The sequence below is a fragment of the Galleria mellonella genome, unplaced genomic scaffold (assembly GCF_026898425.1).
Source record: "Galleria mellonella isolate WM207_F2 unplaced genomic scaffold, CSIRO_AGI_GalMel_v1 utg176, whole genome shotgun sequence".
In the NCBI taxonomy this organism is placed as follows: Eukaryota; Metazoa; Arthropoda; class Insecta; order Lepidoptera; family Pyralidae; genus Galleria; species Galleria mellonella.
The window spans coordinates 1,277,602-1,298,404 of record NW_026442019.1 but is presented as its reverse complement, the minus strand read 5'-3'; the positions used below and the strand labels follow the sequence as shown (position 1 = coordinate 1,298,404).

The 20,803-nt window shown below is 34.5% G+C and overlaps 1 protein-coding gene across 2 annotated transcripts in view; it reads right to left on the bottom strand.

Moving 5' to 3' along the window:
- The window catches only part of LOC113510406 (insulin gene enhancer protein ISL-1), a 61,545-nt gene extending 41,047 nt beyond the window's left edge, over positions 1-20,498 (bottom strand). For both annotated transcript variants that reach the window (XM_052893475.1, XM_052893476.1), the window contains exon 1: positions 19,940-20,498. In XM_052893475.1, the coding sequence (XP_052749435.1) occupies positions 19,940-20,045 (106 nt within the window). In that variant the 5' untranslated portion in view covers positions 20,046-20,498. The remainder of the gene's footprint in view (positions 1-19,939) is intronic.
- Positions 20,499-20,803: the final 305 nt, after the last annotated feature.

Here is a 20,803-nt window from a genome sequence, read left to right as displayed (position 1 = left end):
TGGCGCTAAAAGGAAACACTGCATCTTCATCCCTCCAACACAATACTTAGGGTATGGAGCTGTACTTAAATTCGTGTTTGGGACTTAAGGCGTCGGAATTACATGTAAATATTTACTGGATATTTTTAGCAACAATATTTCAAGTAGCCAAAAAATATCCGTCACCAGAGGGAGACTTCGTACAAGTCGTTTGCTTGGATACCTCTGTCCTATTCGCGTTTCTACCGTATACCAGTTGTGTTTGCATGGCTGTGTTTCGGTTTGAAGGGTGGGATATGGCAGTGAATTTACAGGGTACAGAGGAATAACACCTGAGTCCTCAGGAATGGCAACGCATGGGAGGTATCATGGGCGAAACAGTATACTCTGTTATGTCCGTGGTACTGCTCATGTCTATAGGCGACGGTTACCACTTTCCATCAGGTGAGCCGTCAGCTTGTTTGCCATTTGGATGCCATGTTTTGGAGATGTTTTAAGAGAGAAACTGCTGCCCATCTCTCGGCCTCTCTTATTCGCCTCTTACGACATCCACGAGAAGAAAGGATGGCCTATTCTATGCCGGGACACACACGGCTATCTTTTATGTATATATCTACCAACTCATTATAGTTTTATTTTTGATGGGTGAAAATGGTATGGTAACCCCGCCTGCGCTAACGGGATACGCTGGCGGAACACCAGTGAATGAATGAATGAATGAGTATACTTTGTTTGCATTATACAATATAGGAAATAAACAAGACAATTTACAAACACAACGATACAATTGTATAAGTACAGTAAGGCGGTCTTATTGCTGAGAGCAATCTTTTCAAGACAACCTTAACAGTGAAGGTCGATAGATAAGAATGAAAACAGGCCAGTTAGCCTATCATGATGAATTCATCGGGAATTAACCATTATAGTTTCCAGGGGGAACCGCGAGGAGGTCGACCTGGTTGGGTATATCGCTATGGGATTCTCAGTCTCCATCACTAACAATCCCTTTCCCCCCTCATTATAGTTTTACAAGAACCGATCTAATCGATTGGTAAGATTTGAAAGTCAGTAGTCGCTGTGTGTGCCCCAAAGGGGTGAAATGGGAAATGAAAAATTGTATAGGAATTCTATTATTTCTGAAGTTACAACTAAGAAAGTTTGTTTTTTAGATTTGTAATTAAAAACAAAAATAGCACTTTTTGGAAGTTCTACCCCTAAGGGAGTGACATCGGGGATGGATTTGATTTATTACTGGATCGTCCTACACTACGTTTGTTTATACGGAACCACTCGGAAATCTCTGTTTCTTCGGGTAAAACAATTAATTTGAAGCCTCCAATTTAAATGGTGTTAGAACAAAATTGAACAAACGATGAAAGTTTATATCTTGATCGACCAATAAAATAGAATTTGTGCACAAACACAAAACCATTAATCCGATATGAAGACAATGTTTGTGTTTGCTCTCTGACAAATTCCTTCACACGCGACGTCTGGACGTGACAAACGGACGGACAGACATTCACACGGTTTTCAAAATATTGTGCGTACTAGAAATAATTGAGTTTTCTGGTATCTTTTGCAAATCCGATGAGATTTTGAATGGAAATATGTAATATGAAAGTGGATGATAAAGAACGTTTTACATCGTCATCATCGTTTTTCTGCCCTTAACTCAATTACTTGTGATCAGTGCAATATCTCTCTCTCTTTCTCTCTTTCTCTTCGTCCATTTCATTACTGAAGGTCATGTCTTTGAAAGGTGTCTGTTGCCTCTCTTATGCAGTTTCCCCATTTCGTCTCCAGCTTCTCGCAGGGCAGCTGCAATTGACAGTCCCGTAACTGTGGTTACTTGGTCCGACCATCGACTAGGCGATCGTCCGCGTGGTCTTTTCCCCTCTATCTTGCCTACAACCATTAGTTTGTCAAGATTGTCGGACTGTCGACGAGCAATATGACCGAAGTATCCGAGAATCCTCCGATAGCAGACTGTCGAGAGCCTATCTTTTATGCGGATAATATATTACTTACTTAAGACTTTTAGCCGAATAAGTCCCGGCATAGATTAAGCCACCCCTTCCTTTCCCGTGGGTGTCGTAAAAGGCGACTAAGGGAACTTAATGGACGAAGGATGAGCAGCAGCGTCCCTCTTAAAACATCAGTAATAGCCAACCAGAAACCCTCCCTTTTGGGGGATTTATTATTATTATAATTCCAGTGAGTGAAACGTGGACGTGACTCTAGTTAATGCCTCTAACAGTAGCTAATAGTAACTGGTGGGGGGAAAGGGATTGTTAGTCATGGAGACTGAGAATCCCATTGCTAGCAATATACCCAACCAGGTCGACCTTCTCGCGGTTCTCCCTGGAAACTATCATGGTTAATTCCCGATGAATTCATCATGATGGGCTAACTGGTCTGTTTTCATTCTCATCTATCACCCTTCACTGGTGCTCCGCCAGCGTATCCCGTTAGCGCGGGCGGGGTTACCATACTATTTTCACCCATCAAAAAAAAAATAACTGGTACATTTATATTTATATATATTGTTATATTTATTAAGATAGTTACACTATTGCATTAAAATTATTTACCTGTAACAGTGTATATATAAATAAATAAAAATACATACATTTCCACGCAAATGACAATCACTGTAGTGTTTCTTTATGCAACTTAGAATGGCAAACAAGCTGACGGCCCACCTGATGAAAAGTGGTAACCGTCGCCTATAGACATGAGCAGTACCATGGACATAATACAGTCTGTGTTATTTAAATTCATTATTTTAATCACCATATTCTTTTTAAATTTATTTGACAATATGGTGAAATGTTCGCCGTTTGGTCCCGACATAGATTGGGCTATCCATTCCTTTCCCGTGGGTTTCGTAAAATGCTACTAAGGGAACTTAACGGCCGAGAGATGGGCAACGGCGTCCCTTTTGAAATATCACCTAATCCTGTGGTTGCCAACCCACCTGCTAAACATAGCAACAGTGGACGATTAACGGCTGATATGATGATGATGGTGAAATATATAAATAAAAATAAATTTAATATGTAAATCATTATTTATCGCATTCTATCGTCGTATTTAATACATTTTACCAATTTACTTCCTCTTATCTTCTTTAAGAAAAAAAAATTATTACATGATTTTTTTTTAGTACGTTTGTTCCGTTTGGAACAGGCTAAGGTCGGAGACCATGCTGCCTAGTCTTCAAAAAGATAATTTGTCTGGAATTTATTACATGTATAAAATTTATAAAACAAATTTTATGACGTAGCATATTTCTCATCGGTCACTTACATGCAAATAGGAAAATAAAATTAAATAGCTCTCATTTAAACAAAGTCGTGGCGTACTTAACTTTTAAATAGGCGTTCGTTATTTAAAAAATATTGGAACATATCAGAGATACAGCTGCTGTGTGACCGTTACGCGAATGAAACGGAAAATCGTATATTTTTTTTTAATACAGGCGCCAAGGAAGAAGTTGCGACTTAAAAAATATATAAAGTGCTTTATATTATTCCCAAATTCGTGTATAATATAGTATATATCATATATGTGTAAGTATATTTGTTATTCATATATATTTATTCGTTTATATATGTAATTTTAGTATGTATGTATATCAATAATTACTAGTACCGCATTCGAGTATTCTGACACTTGCCTATGGTTGACTGGGAGAGAATGTTTTTAGCATTACACATATTTGTACTAATGAATAAATAAATAAATAAACCCATATGCTAACAACTCAGTGTTGACTTCCGAAAAACAAAAAACGAAACGTCAGCGCGTAGGCAAGTGTTATAAATCATTACAATACGTACAGACGAACAATATTTTAACGCCATGGTCACTGACCTACGGGGGTCCGAAAAAAACAAAAGCATTTTTTTTTTCTTCTTTTTTCTCCTCTCCTCGAAGCACCGGATATTGTCGGCGCGACACTTGCGCCGGCGACAAAACGGCGGCGCCTAATTTTTTTCTATACGGAAACAAGCGAAAACTCACCCTAAAATAAAAACGGTAAGAACCATTTTATTTGTTGACAATAATAATAAATCTCCCGGGATCGTAGAGTCAAATTTCGTGCGACAAGGACATCACTTTCGACTATTGCTTTAGATTTTACGCATAATTTTAAGGTTTTGCCAACAAAAAATAAGGCTAAGTAATTAAATTAATATCGTGCTTATTAGCACGAGTCTGCCTATTGGCAGAATTGAATATATTTATGTAGTAGTCTGGCCGTGCGGTCCCGGCATAGAATGAGTCACCCCTTCCTTTCCCGTGGGTGTCTAAAAAGCTACTAAGGGAATGGCCAGCAGCGTCCGTTTTAAAATATCTCTAAAGCCTAACTGCGGTTGAGGCAAGCGGATTGGCTTGTCAAACGTGGCAACTACTGGCAAAAACAGCCAAGGGAAAGCTTATATTTAGTATATAGTAGAAAATATATTTTCTTGTAGAAAATTACTAAATAAAATAATTCACAGTAAACAATAGATGGAAAAATAAATCACAAACATAATCAAGAATAATAAATCACAATAAAGAATAAAGGATTTTTTTACAGTTTTGTATTTTTTTTTTCTTTATTTTTTTTTTTTCGTAAATACTAGAAAATTAAAAAAATATATATATTGACAGTAAAATTTCTTTAATAATTACCTATGATAAAAAAATTTATCTATTAATTAAATGGTAATTCGCAATTACTTTAAAATTACAAAAATGTTATTTTATTTCTCTACCTACCTACAACTACTATATATGTATGTCTACGTAAACCTTAATATTGTATACAGAACTTTTCATGTTAAAGCAACGAAAGGCGCCACGCTTATCAACTCCTTCGTTACAAAATATTTTACCGATTTGTCACATGGAAACATAAAATTTTGTGTATGGAAAAAAAAATAAACGCATTGTCACTGGCCAAAATAGATGGCGGGCAAAAAATGGCGGCAATGAAGCTGTCAGGTTAATTTGACAGCTGTCAAAGTGGGCGTTGTTTGTGGCAAATTGTGATTGACGACGAGATTATGATTTTAGAAATATTTTGAGTGAACACTGTGATCATCAGTCATAATTGTTATGGAATTCAATATGAAAAAAAACACGGTATGGATCAAGAACCATTTTGGATATCATAAATGAAATAAGAATTGTTTAATATCAGTGTCCACTCTGAATTTTTATCTGCTTAACTTAATTCATAGGATACTTCAAAATCATTAGGTTCATATTTTATTGACCCTATGAAAAAGTGATGTAGAAATTAAGTACGTCAATTTAACACAATAATTGGGTTATTGTAGAAAAAAGAAAAACAATCCGTAGATTAAATAAAATACCAAGGAACGGGTTTACGCGGCTATCGTTAAAAACGTCCTAATCTATGTCTCGCGTTATCGACTGTCCCCCATAAAAGACCTATAACGTCCACGGATGAAAAAAAAAAACAAAAGAAATGTTTAAAAAAAATACTACCTTATCTCTGGCCGGCGCCAGTGGTAGCGAGCGGTGTGGTAGATTTTTTTATTTTTTCTTTTCTTTGAAGCAAAAATCCCGGCGCGTTCAGACTTGGTAATTGACAGAATTTACGCACTCGATAAGAGAAGTTTTATTATAATAACAGGTTTTGTTTCAGTCTTGTTTTGAATTTTGAAGTGACAACGAGTGTTTTTTGGTTTGATTTGTTAGTTTTATTTTTATTTAATGACTATTTGTATATTTTTGAGAAAGAGATTGTTTAATGAGCAAATTTATTTGTACCAATGTATCCTTTCAGGTTTAACTTTACATAGTTCCTTCTAAAAACCATCGTGATTAACTCTTGAGGAATTTGCCCCAATACGGGCCAATTGCCCTCGCTTCATCCTCACCTATCATCTCTCGCGTGTACCTCGCCCACATACACTACTAGCTCAAACGCGGATACCAGTTCATTTTCACCCATTAATAGCTTCAATAGGAATAAACGGTTTCCCTTAAATAAAACCTTGAGTAAAGATTATTAAACCAAGATATCGAACAAGAAAGCATGAATAAGGAGTCTCGTTATTTACGAGTTTACTGGAAGAAGTCTCTTTTGAGATAACTGCATTCTTGTCTCCCATTTTTTACTTACAAACGAAGAAAATATATCATTCCACCTTTATTTTTGTATTTTAATTAGATTACGTTAAAATTTCTGTAATTCTGAAAAGATTACTAAATTTTTTTAATAAAAATGATTTACTTAAGTGATGGCACAAATTTTTAATCATTTAAAATATATTTAAATTTTATTTTTAACCAAGTACGAGTATTAAATGATAGGGCAGGCTCAAACACATTTACTGCACGACATATATGTATATAGAATTATCATTCATTCCCCTATGGTCTATTGAACATAGCATAAATTGTCACAAGAAAAGACTCCATGCGCCTTACAACCATCGAATGCCTGCGAACACATTAGAGGTCGTCGCTCCATCTATAGCTGTACCAAGCTCGAAACCGTCTAACTTGTGGCCAGTAAAATATTTAAATTAATCGAATCTCGACACCATCAGTGTAGTGTACAACTGAGCACTTTGATTGCGCCGCTATCGGCCAATCTCGACTTCCGCGGCCCGGGTTCGAATCGGCGCCCAATCTAATTGATCACCCACGGAAATGTTTGGATAATTAAAATTTTTAAAGCGGAAAATTAAGGTTTATCGGATTGTGTTCACTCGCTTTATGATGGGGAAGTAAGTATACGTTTATTCTATACTAGCTTTTATCCTCGATTTCATCCGCGAAAACCGGATATACCGAATGCTCGAGATAAACAGTACTCTATTTCGTTTCCTATCCTTTATTGTACGTGTATGTCAAATTTTTTATTATAATCAAATATATAATAAATAAATATACTACAAATACAATAAATAACAAATAAACTTACTTTAATATTAAAAATATAATTAAGAATTGCTTTAGATTTCTTTCACAAACCACGAATTCATAAATATCCCACGGCAGGGTATCAGTAGGTATTTATATTTGTTTCTAATTTTTGTCTGTCTGTCTATTTATTCCGGCATCAAGCCATAACTATTATACCAAATCGTATTGCGCTATTCACAGTTGTGTTCTTAAAAAGCTAACTTTAAATTTGAGGGTCTACCATGAAACGATATTCCAAAATTTCAGACTCCATTTCGTGTTTTTGTTTGTACTGAAACCAACCCAGCAAATGAAGGTTACGTTTCGTTCACCAAATACTACCGTAATAGTCCAAAGAAACGATATTTTAATATTTTTAATCTGTATGTATTATGCTTAGCTTAGCTTAGATAGAGTATCTCCATAGAAATACTTCGAAAAAAAAGCGTCAACTTTTTCGTAAAATTTTGCGTGATAAATAGTTATGAGTGATTCCTTTATAACTTCTATATTTATTTTGTCTCCTAATTTCTGCATCTTTTTAATGCGTAAACACTCATTTTATTTATCAAATAATATGTCAAAATACATTTTATGCGTAAGTATATAGAACACTAATAAAAAAACGAATCAACTCTGTTATGTTCATGGTACTGCTCATGTCTATAGGCGACGGTTACCACTTTCCATCAGGTGGGCCGTCAGCTTGTTTGCCATTCTAAGTTGTATAAAAAAAAAAAAAAAGTAATTTGAAAATTAGCTGACAAAAAGTTGACCCGTTTTTGAGGCTCGATGCTCTATCTATATAATCTAAGCTACTATATTATTTTAACATGAAACTTGTGTTCCGTTCGGCAACGAAATTTCGAAACACATTTCATGGTAGGCCCTCTGGTGTATATTTTATCTTGTTACGTTCAACTAGAAGTGTTTTTTTTTACTGGTTTTCTTCTGAAATCCACGAGTTCGAAGAGGCGTGCAAGAAGCTAATCTAAGTATAAAATTTTTTATTTTATTTATTTATTCATTAGTACATATATGTGTACATGGCGGACTTAATGCTAAAAGCATTCTCTCCCAGTCAGCTACATAGGAAAGTGTCAGAATACTCGAATGCGGTACTAGTAATTATTGATATACATACATACTAAAATTACATATATAAACGAATAAATATATATAAATAACAAATATACTTACACATATATGATATATATTATATTATACACGAATTTGGGAATAATATAAAGCACTTACTGCTCGGATAAAGATAAAAAGTGAGCGTGAACGCTTTTTTTTAAAGGCGGTTTAGTCGGTAGTCTCTTAATGGCATCAGGAAGCGCGTTCCAGAGTCGTGAAGAATAGAGATAGGAGAAAAGAGTTTGAAGCGTAACCAGTACGGTGAGAGGGGAAAGATAATTGGAGAGTATTATTGGAACGAAGGTTACGTTCGTGAGTTTCAAAAAGATAATGGAATTTACTCCTTAAGTAGTTAGGAGACTGGGGGTTTCGAAGAAGAGTGTAGAGGGTATAAAGAGTTCTAACGTTTCTGTGGAAATGAAATGGAAATGGAAAGCCACTTTTTACCACTTAAAGCCAATTATACCTGTACAAAATATACTTTTATAGTTAGTAGTACTCTCGAAGCGTTTCAGTGTTAACATATTCCAATCATTGTCATAATATTGCATTGCATAATTTTATACGCGATCCGTTATTTATAGATATTGATGTTGACTTGGTAATGTGACGCTTTTTGCTAGCACTTATCGTGACGATTCGCTTATCACCGTTAATGTTCGGTGCCTTTGGCGAGCGCAGTGTTTCAGATAAGCGGGCGAGTGTTGCATCGGCACAGGATTAGCATTCTTGCTGGCTTGAAACATGAAAGGAAATATTGTATATATATATATATATATATATATATATATATATATATATATATATATATATATATATATATATATATATATATGGATATATATATATATATATATATATATATATATATATATAGTAACCTTGCCCGCACTATCGGTATACACCGACGAGGCACCAGTGGAAGATGATAGGTGAGAATGAACGCAGGTCAGTTGGCTCACCATGATGATTTCGACAAGAATTAACCATGACGATTTCGAGGTGGAACCACGTGGAGATCAACCTATATTGTTAACAATGAGGCTTTTAGACCTTTGAGTCCCCGTTGCTATCAATGTACCCTATCAGGTCGACCTCCACGCGGTTTCCCTTTAAAAATATTGTGAATAATTATTTTAACGTTGAATTCGTCACGATCTGCCTTTTTATTCTCACCTATCACGTCTCAATGGTACCCCACCAGTGTATACCGATAACGCAAGCGGGGTTACCATGCCATTTACACATCACAATAAATGATAATTGAATTCGGTAATTATAATATGGCGTCCGCTGTCTGAACGGTTTGAAATAAAGGAATAAAAACTATAGTAAAAATATAGCTTTACAAGAAAAATCCACGACACCATATACCTAAGTTTAATATATCAGCCAAAAAAAGATGGTTTTCACGTTAAAAAGTGAAATAAACTTTTACACAGCAGCCTTACTAAAATGTGTTGAGCACACAAAAACATTTTAAAGTTACACACACACACACACACAAATATCGCACCCGTGCGAAGCCGGGGCGGGTGGCTAGTATAGTAATATAGTATAGGCGACCAGTTAAGTATAATATTTATTATTTGCCTTCTATAGATAAACAAGGAACAGCCAGTATTCATCTCGTACACGATCGGTCTCATTAATATTCATTAGACAGATAGAGACGGCATGCTAAAAGTTAAGCGAATACAGTTTTACACATACATACATACATACACACACGTGACATTTAGTATAAATATATTAAAATGTAATTTTTTGATGAGTGAAAATGGTATGGTAACCCCGCCTGCGCTAACGGGATACGCTGGCGGAGCACCAGTGAAGGGTGATAGATGAGAATGAAAACAGGCCAGTTAGCCCATCATGATGAATTCATCAGGAATTAATCATGATGAATTCATCAGGAAGAACCGCGAGTAGGTCGACCTGGTTGGGTATATTGCTAGCAATGGGATTCTCAGTCTCCATTACTAACAATCCCTTTCCCCCCAGTATAAATATATTAAAATGTAATAACATGTGTTTGTATAGACATTTAAAACTAAATCATTAGTATCTCCCGCTAAGGGAAAGGGATTGTTAGTAATGGGGTCTAACTGACCCATTGCTGGCAATACACCGTATCAGGTACCTCCACGCGGTTCCCCTTGAAACAATCGTGGTTAATTCTAGTTGAATCCGTCACGATGGGCTGACTGACTTGCTTGGCAGGCGGGTGGACAACCGCAGTTAGGCTTTTAGAGATGTTTTAAGAATGACGTTGCTGCCCATCCCTCGCTCTTCCTTAGTCTCCTCTTACGACACCCACGGGAAAGGAAGGGCTGGCCTATTCTATGCCGGGACCACACAGATATATATATTTTTTTATTTTAGTACCTTTGATACATTTTAAATGTAGACTGCTGATAGAAAATGAAAATAGATTGAGGTTTAATTTAATCCTTCAGCTTCTTCTCAGGGCGGAGATTGTTAGTATGTCCACACTTAGTCTTGCGGCAGTTTGAATTGTTGTTTAAGACCTAATTCTTTAAATTCTTTAGGGATTGCATTATACAGTTTCGTACACATATAATAACAATTTTTTTGATAGACTGCTGTTTTTGGAATACAATTTAAAACTAATCTATTTGGCTGTCTCGTATTTTTTGGGTATTGTTGTACAGTAGTAGTAAATTTGCTAAAATATTTTTTAACAAATACTGCTATTTCATATATGTACATACATGGTAAGGGAAGAAGGCGAAGTTTTTTGAATAAAGGCCGACATGATTTCCAAGGTGGGATACCACAGATGGCACGAACACATTTTTTTTGAACAAGAAACAGTTGGTTGCACGACGGTGCAGGCGGGCATAGCGCTTACGGCAGATTATTTTGTCACAATTGTACTTCATAGCCAAAATACGGTGAGATGGTTCAATAGTACCTCCTCGGAGTCGGAGTACTAAGTGAAGCGTATACTCCTTTTGAATATTGTAGTTAGAAAGAGTACCAGCTTCTTCCAGCTGTTTGCCAGCCAAAAATCAATCGCTGCTGGTCTGGAGGTATACCTTCCTTATCCTGGATTTTGGCTTTTACATTTTCTATATAGATATATCGATTTAGTCACGGAATAAGATTATAATAATTAGTCCATTAGAATTATTCTGTTTATTTCCGCCACTAGAAGTAAACAAATTTTAATCAAATGGCCATGTGATGGACTTCCGGAAAATAAGACCTAATTCAATGATGTATATAAAAATGTCATCGTAAGACATGACCATTTAGATCGGTGTTACCCAACGTGGGGCCCACGACTTACAGAGGGAATTTGATAGTTAAGGGGGGCCAATTAAAAAATGGACTCGAAGCGATTTTAACCCTCTTGCTTCGGGCCATTTAAATGCAATGCTACGAGTAGATATCGGTGTCAAATTTAACAAATAAAAAGTAAATTAAAAAAAATGCTGTATATTATATTTATTAGGTATAATTTCGTTTGACGTTACCAAAATATCAACTGGGCGATTAGAGTCGTCAAGTAAACTTTGTCGGGAAAAATTATGTATGCATGTATGCATAAAGATTTTAGAAATGTTCAAGTGGGGCATGGGACAATAAATGTTGGGAACCACTGCTACAGTGGTTTTATATATACTGTTTTTTTTTCACAATAGAAGACGGATTTTTTTTATGTGCGTACCACAATCTTAACTATTTTTCTATCAATAATTTTATGGGCTCACTCCCATTACAAACAAATACAACTAATAAGTGAACATATGTTTAGGAGATTACCTTATCTACGACAAACATACAACACACTTCGGTAGTAAAATTTAAGACCTAATACAAATTTTGTTATCAGCATATTGACTAACACCTGTACCGGTTAACCCGAATTTTGATTCGATTCTGAACCTTACTGTTGACGACATAGGAGCGTGTATATAGTCAGTCGTGTGCAGTAATATGTTACATAAATAATGGATTAGTAGTTACTTGCCAAGTGCTCATATGTTCTATACATTTCATCAACATCATCATCATTTTTTTATACCACTGAGGCGGCAAACAAGCATACGGCCCACCTGATGGTAAGTGGTTACCGTAGCCTATGAACGCCTGCAATACCAGAGGTATTAAGCGCGCGTTGCCGACCCTGAAGAAACCTTTTTACCCCCCTTTTAAAGAATTTCATGCTGTAGTTTCTTGGGAAAACCTCGGCAGGAAGCTCATTCCATAACCTGAGTGTTCGTGGGAGAAAATATCTCTGAAACCGCGTTGTACGCGACCATTTAGGCTGTAGGGTATGAGGGTGAACTCCCTGTCGATGGCGAGCCGTACGATATGTTTTAAGTGTGTAAGATATTTTTTTTAAATTAGGGTACGATGAGGCTGACGTATCCTTATAGGATAAAATCCTCTAAATAACAAAAGATAAAAAAAATATATATAATCTAATTTATTCGGTATATTACGAGTATAGTTCCGTTTCATCTGATTTTGCTACAATTACACCCAAACGTTGTTAAGTACTTCTTACTGACTGGAATCTTAAAGGGGGAAAGGGATTGTTAGTAATGGAGACTGAGAATCTCATTGCTAGCAATATACCCAACCAAGTCGACCTCCTCGCGGTTCCCCCTGGAAACTATCATGGTTAAAACCTGATGAATTCATCACGATGGGCTAACTGGCCTGTTTTCATTCTCATCTATCACCCTTCACTGGTGCTCCACCAACGTATCCCGTTAGCGCAGGCGGTATTACCATATCATTTTCACCCATCAAAAAAGACTGGAATCTTAATTTTAAATTAAGATCTACAGGGATGAGGCATTAAGGCGATTGAGCAATAAACCCAACCCACGTTCCGGACTGGGTGGGTTTGGGAAGCGAAAAAATTTATATCCTGTTGTAAATAGCTGTAAATTGGTAATGCGGTGATCATAGGAGCCGACACGTGCGCGCGCGCATCCATTGTGTCCGACACGGCCGCACCGCAGCGCCAAGCGCACCGCGCGACGCGTTTTACTTTCTGTCCTCTACTTTCTGTCGTCGCTATGTCGCAAATATATATTATACAGTATGTTAATTATTGTAACATATTTTCTAAAACTAGTGGTAGTTATTAATAGGAGTCTCAGATAAAAATAAAATAAAAAAATAAATTTAAATTCTCGAAAAATATAATTTTCATAATGTAGTTAATAAACCTATATATATATATATATATATATATATATATATATATATATATATATATATATATATATATATATATATATATATATATATATATATATAATAAAACTGTAGAAGTCCAATGTCTGTACATAGAAAAAAATCGAGTCGAATGAATGTCAGAAGTAAATATAAAATACATTCAGATTGTTTTCTAATTGTTTGTTTCTCTGTCTGTTTATTTGTAGCTACGATTTAAATGAAATGTTGCATGGTGAAACCTCATATCCCCGTTCAACATTTTAGATACTTTTAATCACGGAAAATTAAAAAGTTTCCGTGGGTAAGAAAAAAAACTATAGTAACTTATACCGCTTAGTACACAACCTACTCAAGTAAAGTCATTTTGACTCCAAACAAAGAGTGAGAACGACACGTCATTTGTTAATTTTGGTACAGTATTTCCGGACATAATAAATAGATAGGTTCATACATCAATAATAACAAACTCTATGCGGACAAAGTCGCGGGCATCAGCTAGTAATAAATAAAGTAACAAACAAACTCCTTTTCATATTTATAATATTATTAAGGATAAAGATTTTTAAGCTATTTATTGTGAGTATTCATGCTCTTAGGTATCGCATTTTGTGTCCATGGAAGTTGCAATTGACGACATATGGTCAACCGTAGCGTACATCTACACTAATATTATAAAGAGGAAAGATTTGTATTTTTGTGTGTATGTATGTTTGTAATGAATAAACTCAAAACTACTTTCAAAAATTTCAAAAATTCTTTCACCATTAGAAAGCTACATTCACCCTGTGTAACATAGTCTATATTTATTGCTAGAAAAGACTAGGGATCCTTACTAAAACTTTAGTAACGTAACTCAAGGTGTAAAGAAATGCTATAAAATATCTTTCGTCGCGTGCGCTGCGGAAACTATTGGTGATAGAACAAAAGTATGTTCCACAATATTAAAGAAAATATCAATAACTACAAAAAACTTCGCGACACTATATGTCCAACTATTATCGTTATGTCTCAAGAATCACTTTTTAAAATGTTGTAATATTGTCCACCCGTGCGAAGCCGGGACGGGCCGTTAGTTTAGTCATAAAGGTAAAAAAAGTAAATTTTTTTGAAAAACTACTACGTTAACACGTCACAAGGGCCGACACAGCTATAGTACTCATAAAGTTTAACAACTTGCAAACAAAAAGTCGATTGCTTGGGTACCTCTATCCCATTCGTGTTTCTACCGTGAAACAGTTGTTTGCATGGCTGTGTTTCGGTTTGAAGGGTGGGATATGGCGTGAATTTACAGGGTACAGAGGAATAACATCTGAATCCTCAGGAATGGCAACGCATGGGGGGTATCATGGGCGAAACAGTATACTCTGTTATGTCCGTGGTACTGCTCATGACTATAGGCGACGGTTACCACTTTCCATCAGGTGGGCCGTCAGCTTGTTTGCCATTCTAAGTTGTATAGAAAAAATTTGTTTAGTCTTTGGCTATTGAACACTATTAGTTAATAGAAGAAAGGGGCTGAATCAGCCACTTTGTTCTACTAACCATCGAAGAGTAAATTTTTGTTAAACCGGCATGCGTGGTTGTCTTTGACAGTACCGCTGTCCTACTCGTCTTTCAGTTACAGGTAGCCGTACTTAGCTGTATTTTGTTTTTGAAGAGCGAATGTGGCAATGAATAAAGCAGTGAAATTCCTTTTGTAGTACGAAGTACGAAGGCATGACATTTTCGGAAATAGTTCAGAGAGCAGCAAAACGTGTTTTATTGGCCAATTTAAATATACAAGGGAAATTCTTCATAAATGTTGTAACATTAAAACATTATTCGTAAAAAATCGTTTAAACTGTAGATTATAATACGAGTTCCTAAGTCTATTAAAAAAAAAAAAAACATTTTTCCCTCCATTTTTTGTGTCGACACCAGTGGCGCGGATCTAAATGCTAGTTTAGATGGTAGGTGCGAACCGTGGCTACTGGGCTCGCAGCCCCATAAAATGACGGTGGTCTGGGTACCTGACACGCTCGGCTGTCTGTTTGTGTGTTTGGTCAGTGTGGCTGAATTCATGCGGGTTGTTATAAGTTCAAATTTCGTATTTTTTTTTTATTTATACTCACTTTTCACGTATATGGATGCTTCAAATTTTGCTTCGGTATTTTGAATGCCCAACTTGAAAATCTATACACAGGCAATACCAATGTTAATTAAATTTTCTATATAGGGACCTACCTATATTCTTCTTGACAAGTCTTACTTTACGCATTAGCATTACACAAATTAATACAGGGATATAAAAAAATGCAACCATACAATAGGGTACTGAGTAAATATTTTGGTAATTACTGACAAATAGTATACAGAGAGTCCGAAATATGATTTAGATACTATGCAGCTTGCAATATAACAATTTTACGTAGAAAACGATTCTTAATCTACGGTAGTAAAACTTTTACTGCGCAAGTTTCATTGTCTATGATTTAGTCAAGTAGTTTGCCGCTAACAGTATTCTATCTGAGAATAAATTTTGCCACTTAAACGAAACGTTACTTAAATTTATCATTGCCATGGTTAGCCATGGAAACTAGGTTATGGCGACCACAATCTCACGGGTCAAATATCTAAGTCCAATTTGCCTTGTATAAATATTTGTGTGTCGGTCTGTGTGTACAAATATTATTTTCTGGTGTGGGCGTTGATAACACTATAAAGCGCGGGAAATGTGACATTTGATCATGGCGTAATGTCAAACTGCTGATGCATCCACAGTCTACGGTACTACTCAGATGAATTACTACATGATAGATGGAACGTCGTGTGTCAAAACACATTCTACTTACATATTTATAAGAAGACAAATTTTTTGTATATAAAATTTGTCTTAAATTGTGCATGTAAGTGTGTGTAATTGTAGACTAGACTGTGTAGGCCTTGCTCTTTGCCTGTCCGATTTTATTGAATTTAAAATTCATTTACATACAATGTACAAATTGCTAGAATAAAAATGTGTTTGTGTTTATTATGTATTATATTATATATATGTATAAGTATTATATATATGTATAAGTACATGATTATTATTGTGGATTTGTTACTATTATCTAAATTTTAAAATACATATCAAGTAATATTATCAGTATACATACTGAATATAAATAATTAATTCTATTATTCAAGCAGATAAATACTAAATTTTTGTGAAAATACAATTAAGTTGTTAAAAACACACCATGGCAGAATTTTATTTTTTTTTTCATTTATTGTAACTTTGGCGAAAGCCATCAGCCAAAAAGTAACAATTACAAGGTAACAGAATATAAAATTACAAGACAAATTACAATAGTTATAAATTAATTATAATATACTAAGAAAGTAAGTTAAGTAGAAAGGTATAAGTTACGATTACATATTTAAATTTCACCGATTGTTGAAGTAATATAATTAAAAATTTCTTGGTACAAAAATGGCAGAAATAAACTTTCAATTGAATAAAAAAAAAAAAATTCGAAATGTCAAAAAAGTATTTACACAAAAAAAGATTGTTTATGTTTTTTTTTTTTTAATTGTTACTTACGAAAAAGCGCTCAGATAAAATAACTGCATACTATAATAGATTTAAAACAATCCTTTTAAGCCTAGCTCGTCTTAACGAGGTCAAAGTGGCTAGATTATCCTAAACAATAGTACCGTAGTTAGCCTGCATGTTCACAGTGAAATTGTTACTCCACCCGTTTAACCCTAAACTGCCGATGTATTTGCATACACACTTAGCGTATCCGCACGGCGCGTTGGTCCCGCAATAAAATTCATCCTCGCAATGTTCGCTAAACAGCAAATAACTGGCTTCTCGCCGCTAAAATATTGGACGCTCTGTTTGTTTCGGGGCACTGTATGTTTTTCCTATTAGGAACTGGGATTTACGTGATTCTCTGCTGATTTTGTATTTTTTTTTTTTTCTTTTTCTTTATTGCTATTGTTGTTGTGTTTTTTTTTTTTTTATTTTATACTAATTTTGGCTGTAATGTTGGTTTATCCAAGGAAATAAACATCCAGTGAAGGGTGATAGATGAGAATGAAAATAGGCCAGTTAGCCCATCATAATGAATTCATCGGGAATTAACCATGATAGTTTCCAGGGAGAACCGCGAGGAGGTCGACCTGGTTGGGTATATTGGGGAGATCTCCATTACTAACAATCCCTTTCTCCCAGTTAACGATGTTCCTGTATCATTTTTGTTTTAGTAAAATTTGCTCACTGATCTGTGATATATTTGTAAAACACTGTGTTTTGGTAATCTTTTTTGAACTCCCGCGATATAGGTTCGGCTAGTGCGGGGTCGAATGTACTCATATTGTATATTTATTTATTTATTTATTCGTTAGTACATATACGTGTACATGGCGGACTTAATGCTAAAAGCATTCTCTCCCAGTCAACCATAGGGAAGTGTCAGTTTAATAAATAAATAACATTAGTTATTTATTTTCTATGTCTACTAACATTATATACTATTTAAATGTGATAGTGAAAATATCTACAAAGTTCAAGCAAATGTAATACTAATTTGTTAAGAGACTTTTATTGTATTTACAAGGAATTTAAAAAAAAATCTATTTGTATATGCATTTTTATACATCTACGTCACGTACCTGCATAGTGTATAATTATAAAAATAAAAAAAAAGTCATTAACATTTTATCTACGGTCATCATTCTAAAGAGGAAAATGTTTTTATTTCAATAATTATGTCATTTTAATAAAAAAAAAAAAAGCCAAATAATTTATAAATTATTTTATAGTGTTTGCATACAGAAACAAAAAAAAATAGAAAAAAATATATGTATAGAATAAACTTCACGATAAATTTAATTAATTTTAAAATACTTTTTATTTTTATTATTGTAATAATTATTCTATCTTAATTATTATGTTAAAATTCGCATTTTTTTAAATAAATATATATCTAATAATGTTAAAGATTTATACAGTGCATTTAATTCTATAAGGCTATTGTACTAAATCTAAGAGCTGCAGTGCAAATAAATCTTGAATCTAACCCTCTAATGGTCGGTCGCGCTTGCATTAGCAAAAATAATGCCCACGGGTAGTTTCGGCCCCTGCGATTTATAAATCAATCAACGGCTCCCCTTTCTTATATTCGTACTTTGTATTTATTGGTTACAGTTGGAGCGGATTAGATGGATTTTAGACTAATAAGACATTTTTACAATAATATAATCCTTTTTCTTAGATTATTAATTTATCTTATTTTCTCTCTCTCTTTCTGTTTTGTATGATGTAGTAATTAGCTACTAGTAAATTTTTACGTTTATTAAGCATTTATTAATTATTTAACGATGAATTGGCAGACCTAATGTGAAAGTTTATAGTTCTCTTAATATGTATCATTGAAAAGGTATATATATATCTTGAAATTTATTCCTAAATAAGATTAAAATAATACGCCTACATAAATGATATTATACAATATGAATTTACTGGGTACAGAGGAATAACACCTGAGTCGGGGTATCATGGGTGAAACAGTATACTCTGTTATGTCCATGGTACTGCTCATGTCTATAGGCGACGGTTACCACTTTCCATCAGGTGGGCCGTCAGCTTGTTTTCCATTCTAAGTTGTATAAAAAAAAACAATATATTTAACTCTTTATTATTTTTATAATAATAATAATAATAAAATAAAGCCACAAAAATGTATATTAAAATACTTGTTTACCTTATTGTACAAAAATAGGTCCTTCCCTGTAGATATATCACAACATATGACGCACGATATTAAATATATAAAACCACAAATATTGTTTGACATTATTAAATATCCTATTTACCAAGCTATATATAGTTTAATGAACTTTGTTTACATATTTATATATTGTTCAAATTGAAAGATTGATGAATGTGGAGGAAGCGAAAGAGGTTTGTTTGAATCGAAGCATTTGGCGTTCTATTGCTTCTGCCTACCCTAATGGGAGACGGGTGTGACAGATATGTATGTATGTATGTTTAAATAACGAATATTGATATAGAAAATATAAGTAGTTAATATTTTTTAGCAATTAAAATAAACTTAGATAAGTAATACCTAGACAAGTTTTTCTTATGTTCTGTTTAAAAGACTTCCATAATATATAGATGGATAAACTGTATATCGACCAACTTGTATCAACAATTTTATTTGATTGATAATTATAAATTTTTCCTCGTTTGCCGTATGAGGTAAATTACTGATAGCAAATCTAATTTAACTTAGTAATTGAATTACTTAATAGGTAAACATGCTTGGTTGTTGTTTTAAAAAAGTAGACTAGTTATATCATGCGGGTGTCAGTGTAGTAAAATTTGATAGTTAATCTTTTAACCGATGGCTTTTACAGCACTTGCCGAGACCCTAGCACTTGGTAACTGCTTACTATTTTTTTAAATATTTCTAACTTTAACAAGTAATTAATTTTAAAATATTGTAAACCTTTGTTTTACATTTTAAATATATTTTATTTTAATGTTTTAATATAGTATAAGCATCTGAATAATATGCGAAGACAGGTTATCTGTCAGATAAATTTGACAGACACAATATGGACACGAAAATAATTCCGGAATGAATCCGATTAGGTTGGTCAAAAGGTTAAAAGTGTGAATACTCACTGGGCATCATCTCGACATGTGATGAAGTGTCCATAATGTTGTGATGATGCATCATATCGGGTGGGGACTGTACCAGCCCACCACCGCCACCGCTGGCCATCACCATCACTGAAGATGATATGTCTTCACCGATGATCACGTTATGTCGACGCCTTTACAAGCGAAACGTCTGGTCTGTTTGTTTATTTCTTTTTTCTAATTTTGACAGTAATTAGGCCGTGACTAGGTATGTATTTTAAATTCAGATTTAGTTTGAATCTAGTTTTATTGCTTACTAAGGTAACTGGTTTTGTTTTGATATTAGAAAATCAGGAAAAAATATAATATTTACAGCATTGATATCACATTAACATATTGGTATTTTATGGTCAGACATTATCTATGAAAACACTTAAAAAGAGTTTGTTTTAGTAACACTATTGTTTTATCACAAAAGGAATACACCAAAATTTTCATTTAGACTAAAATTTCACTAATATTGGTCCGTAGGCACTTCGACATTTTATACAAAAAAATGTAAAATATAGAGCGACATAAGTCCTCTCGCGTCAACGGCCAAGCCCACACTGCCGTGTTATATCTATAATTCTATGGATCGACGCGAAAGCGCATGAGTGGACCAATCTGCGATGCTATTGGTGGATTTTTAGAACGCCTTTTCAAAACAGCGCCGCTGGTTGGCCAACAGCTTCCCATTTTCCCGCCCTAATCGACTGTACCCTTACAAAATGGCGCTCCCCTATAGCCTTTTGATGCTTTTTTGAACATTTTCTTCGGTAAAAAATAATCCGGTTCGAATATAATGAGCATGATTTATGGTTTTGATCCGTGAGCTCCTTTTTCTGACTTTATTTTTTAATCTGG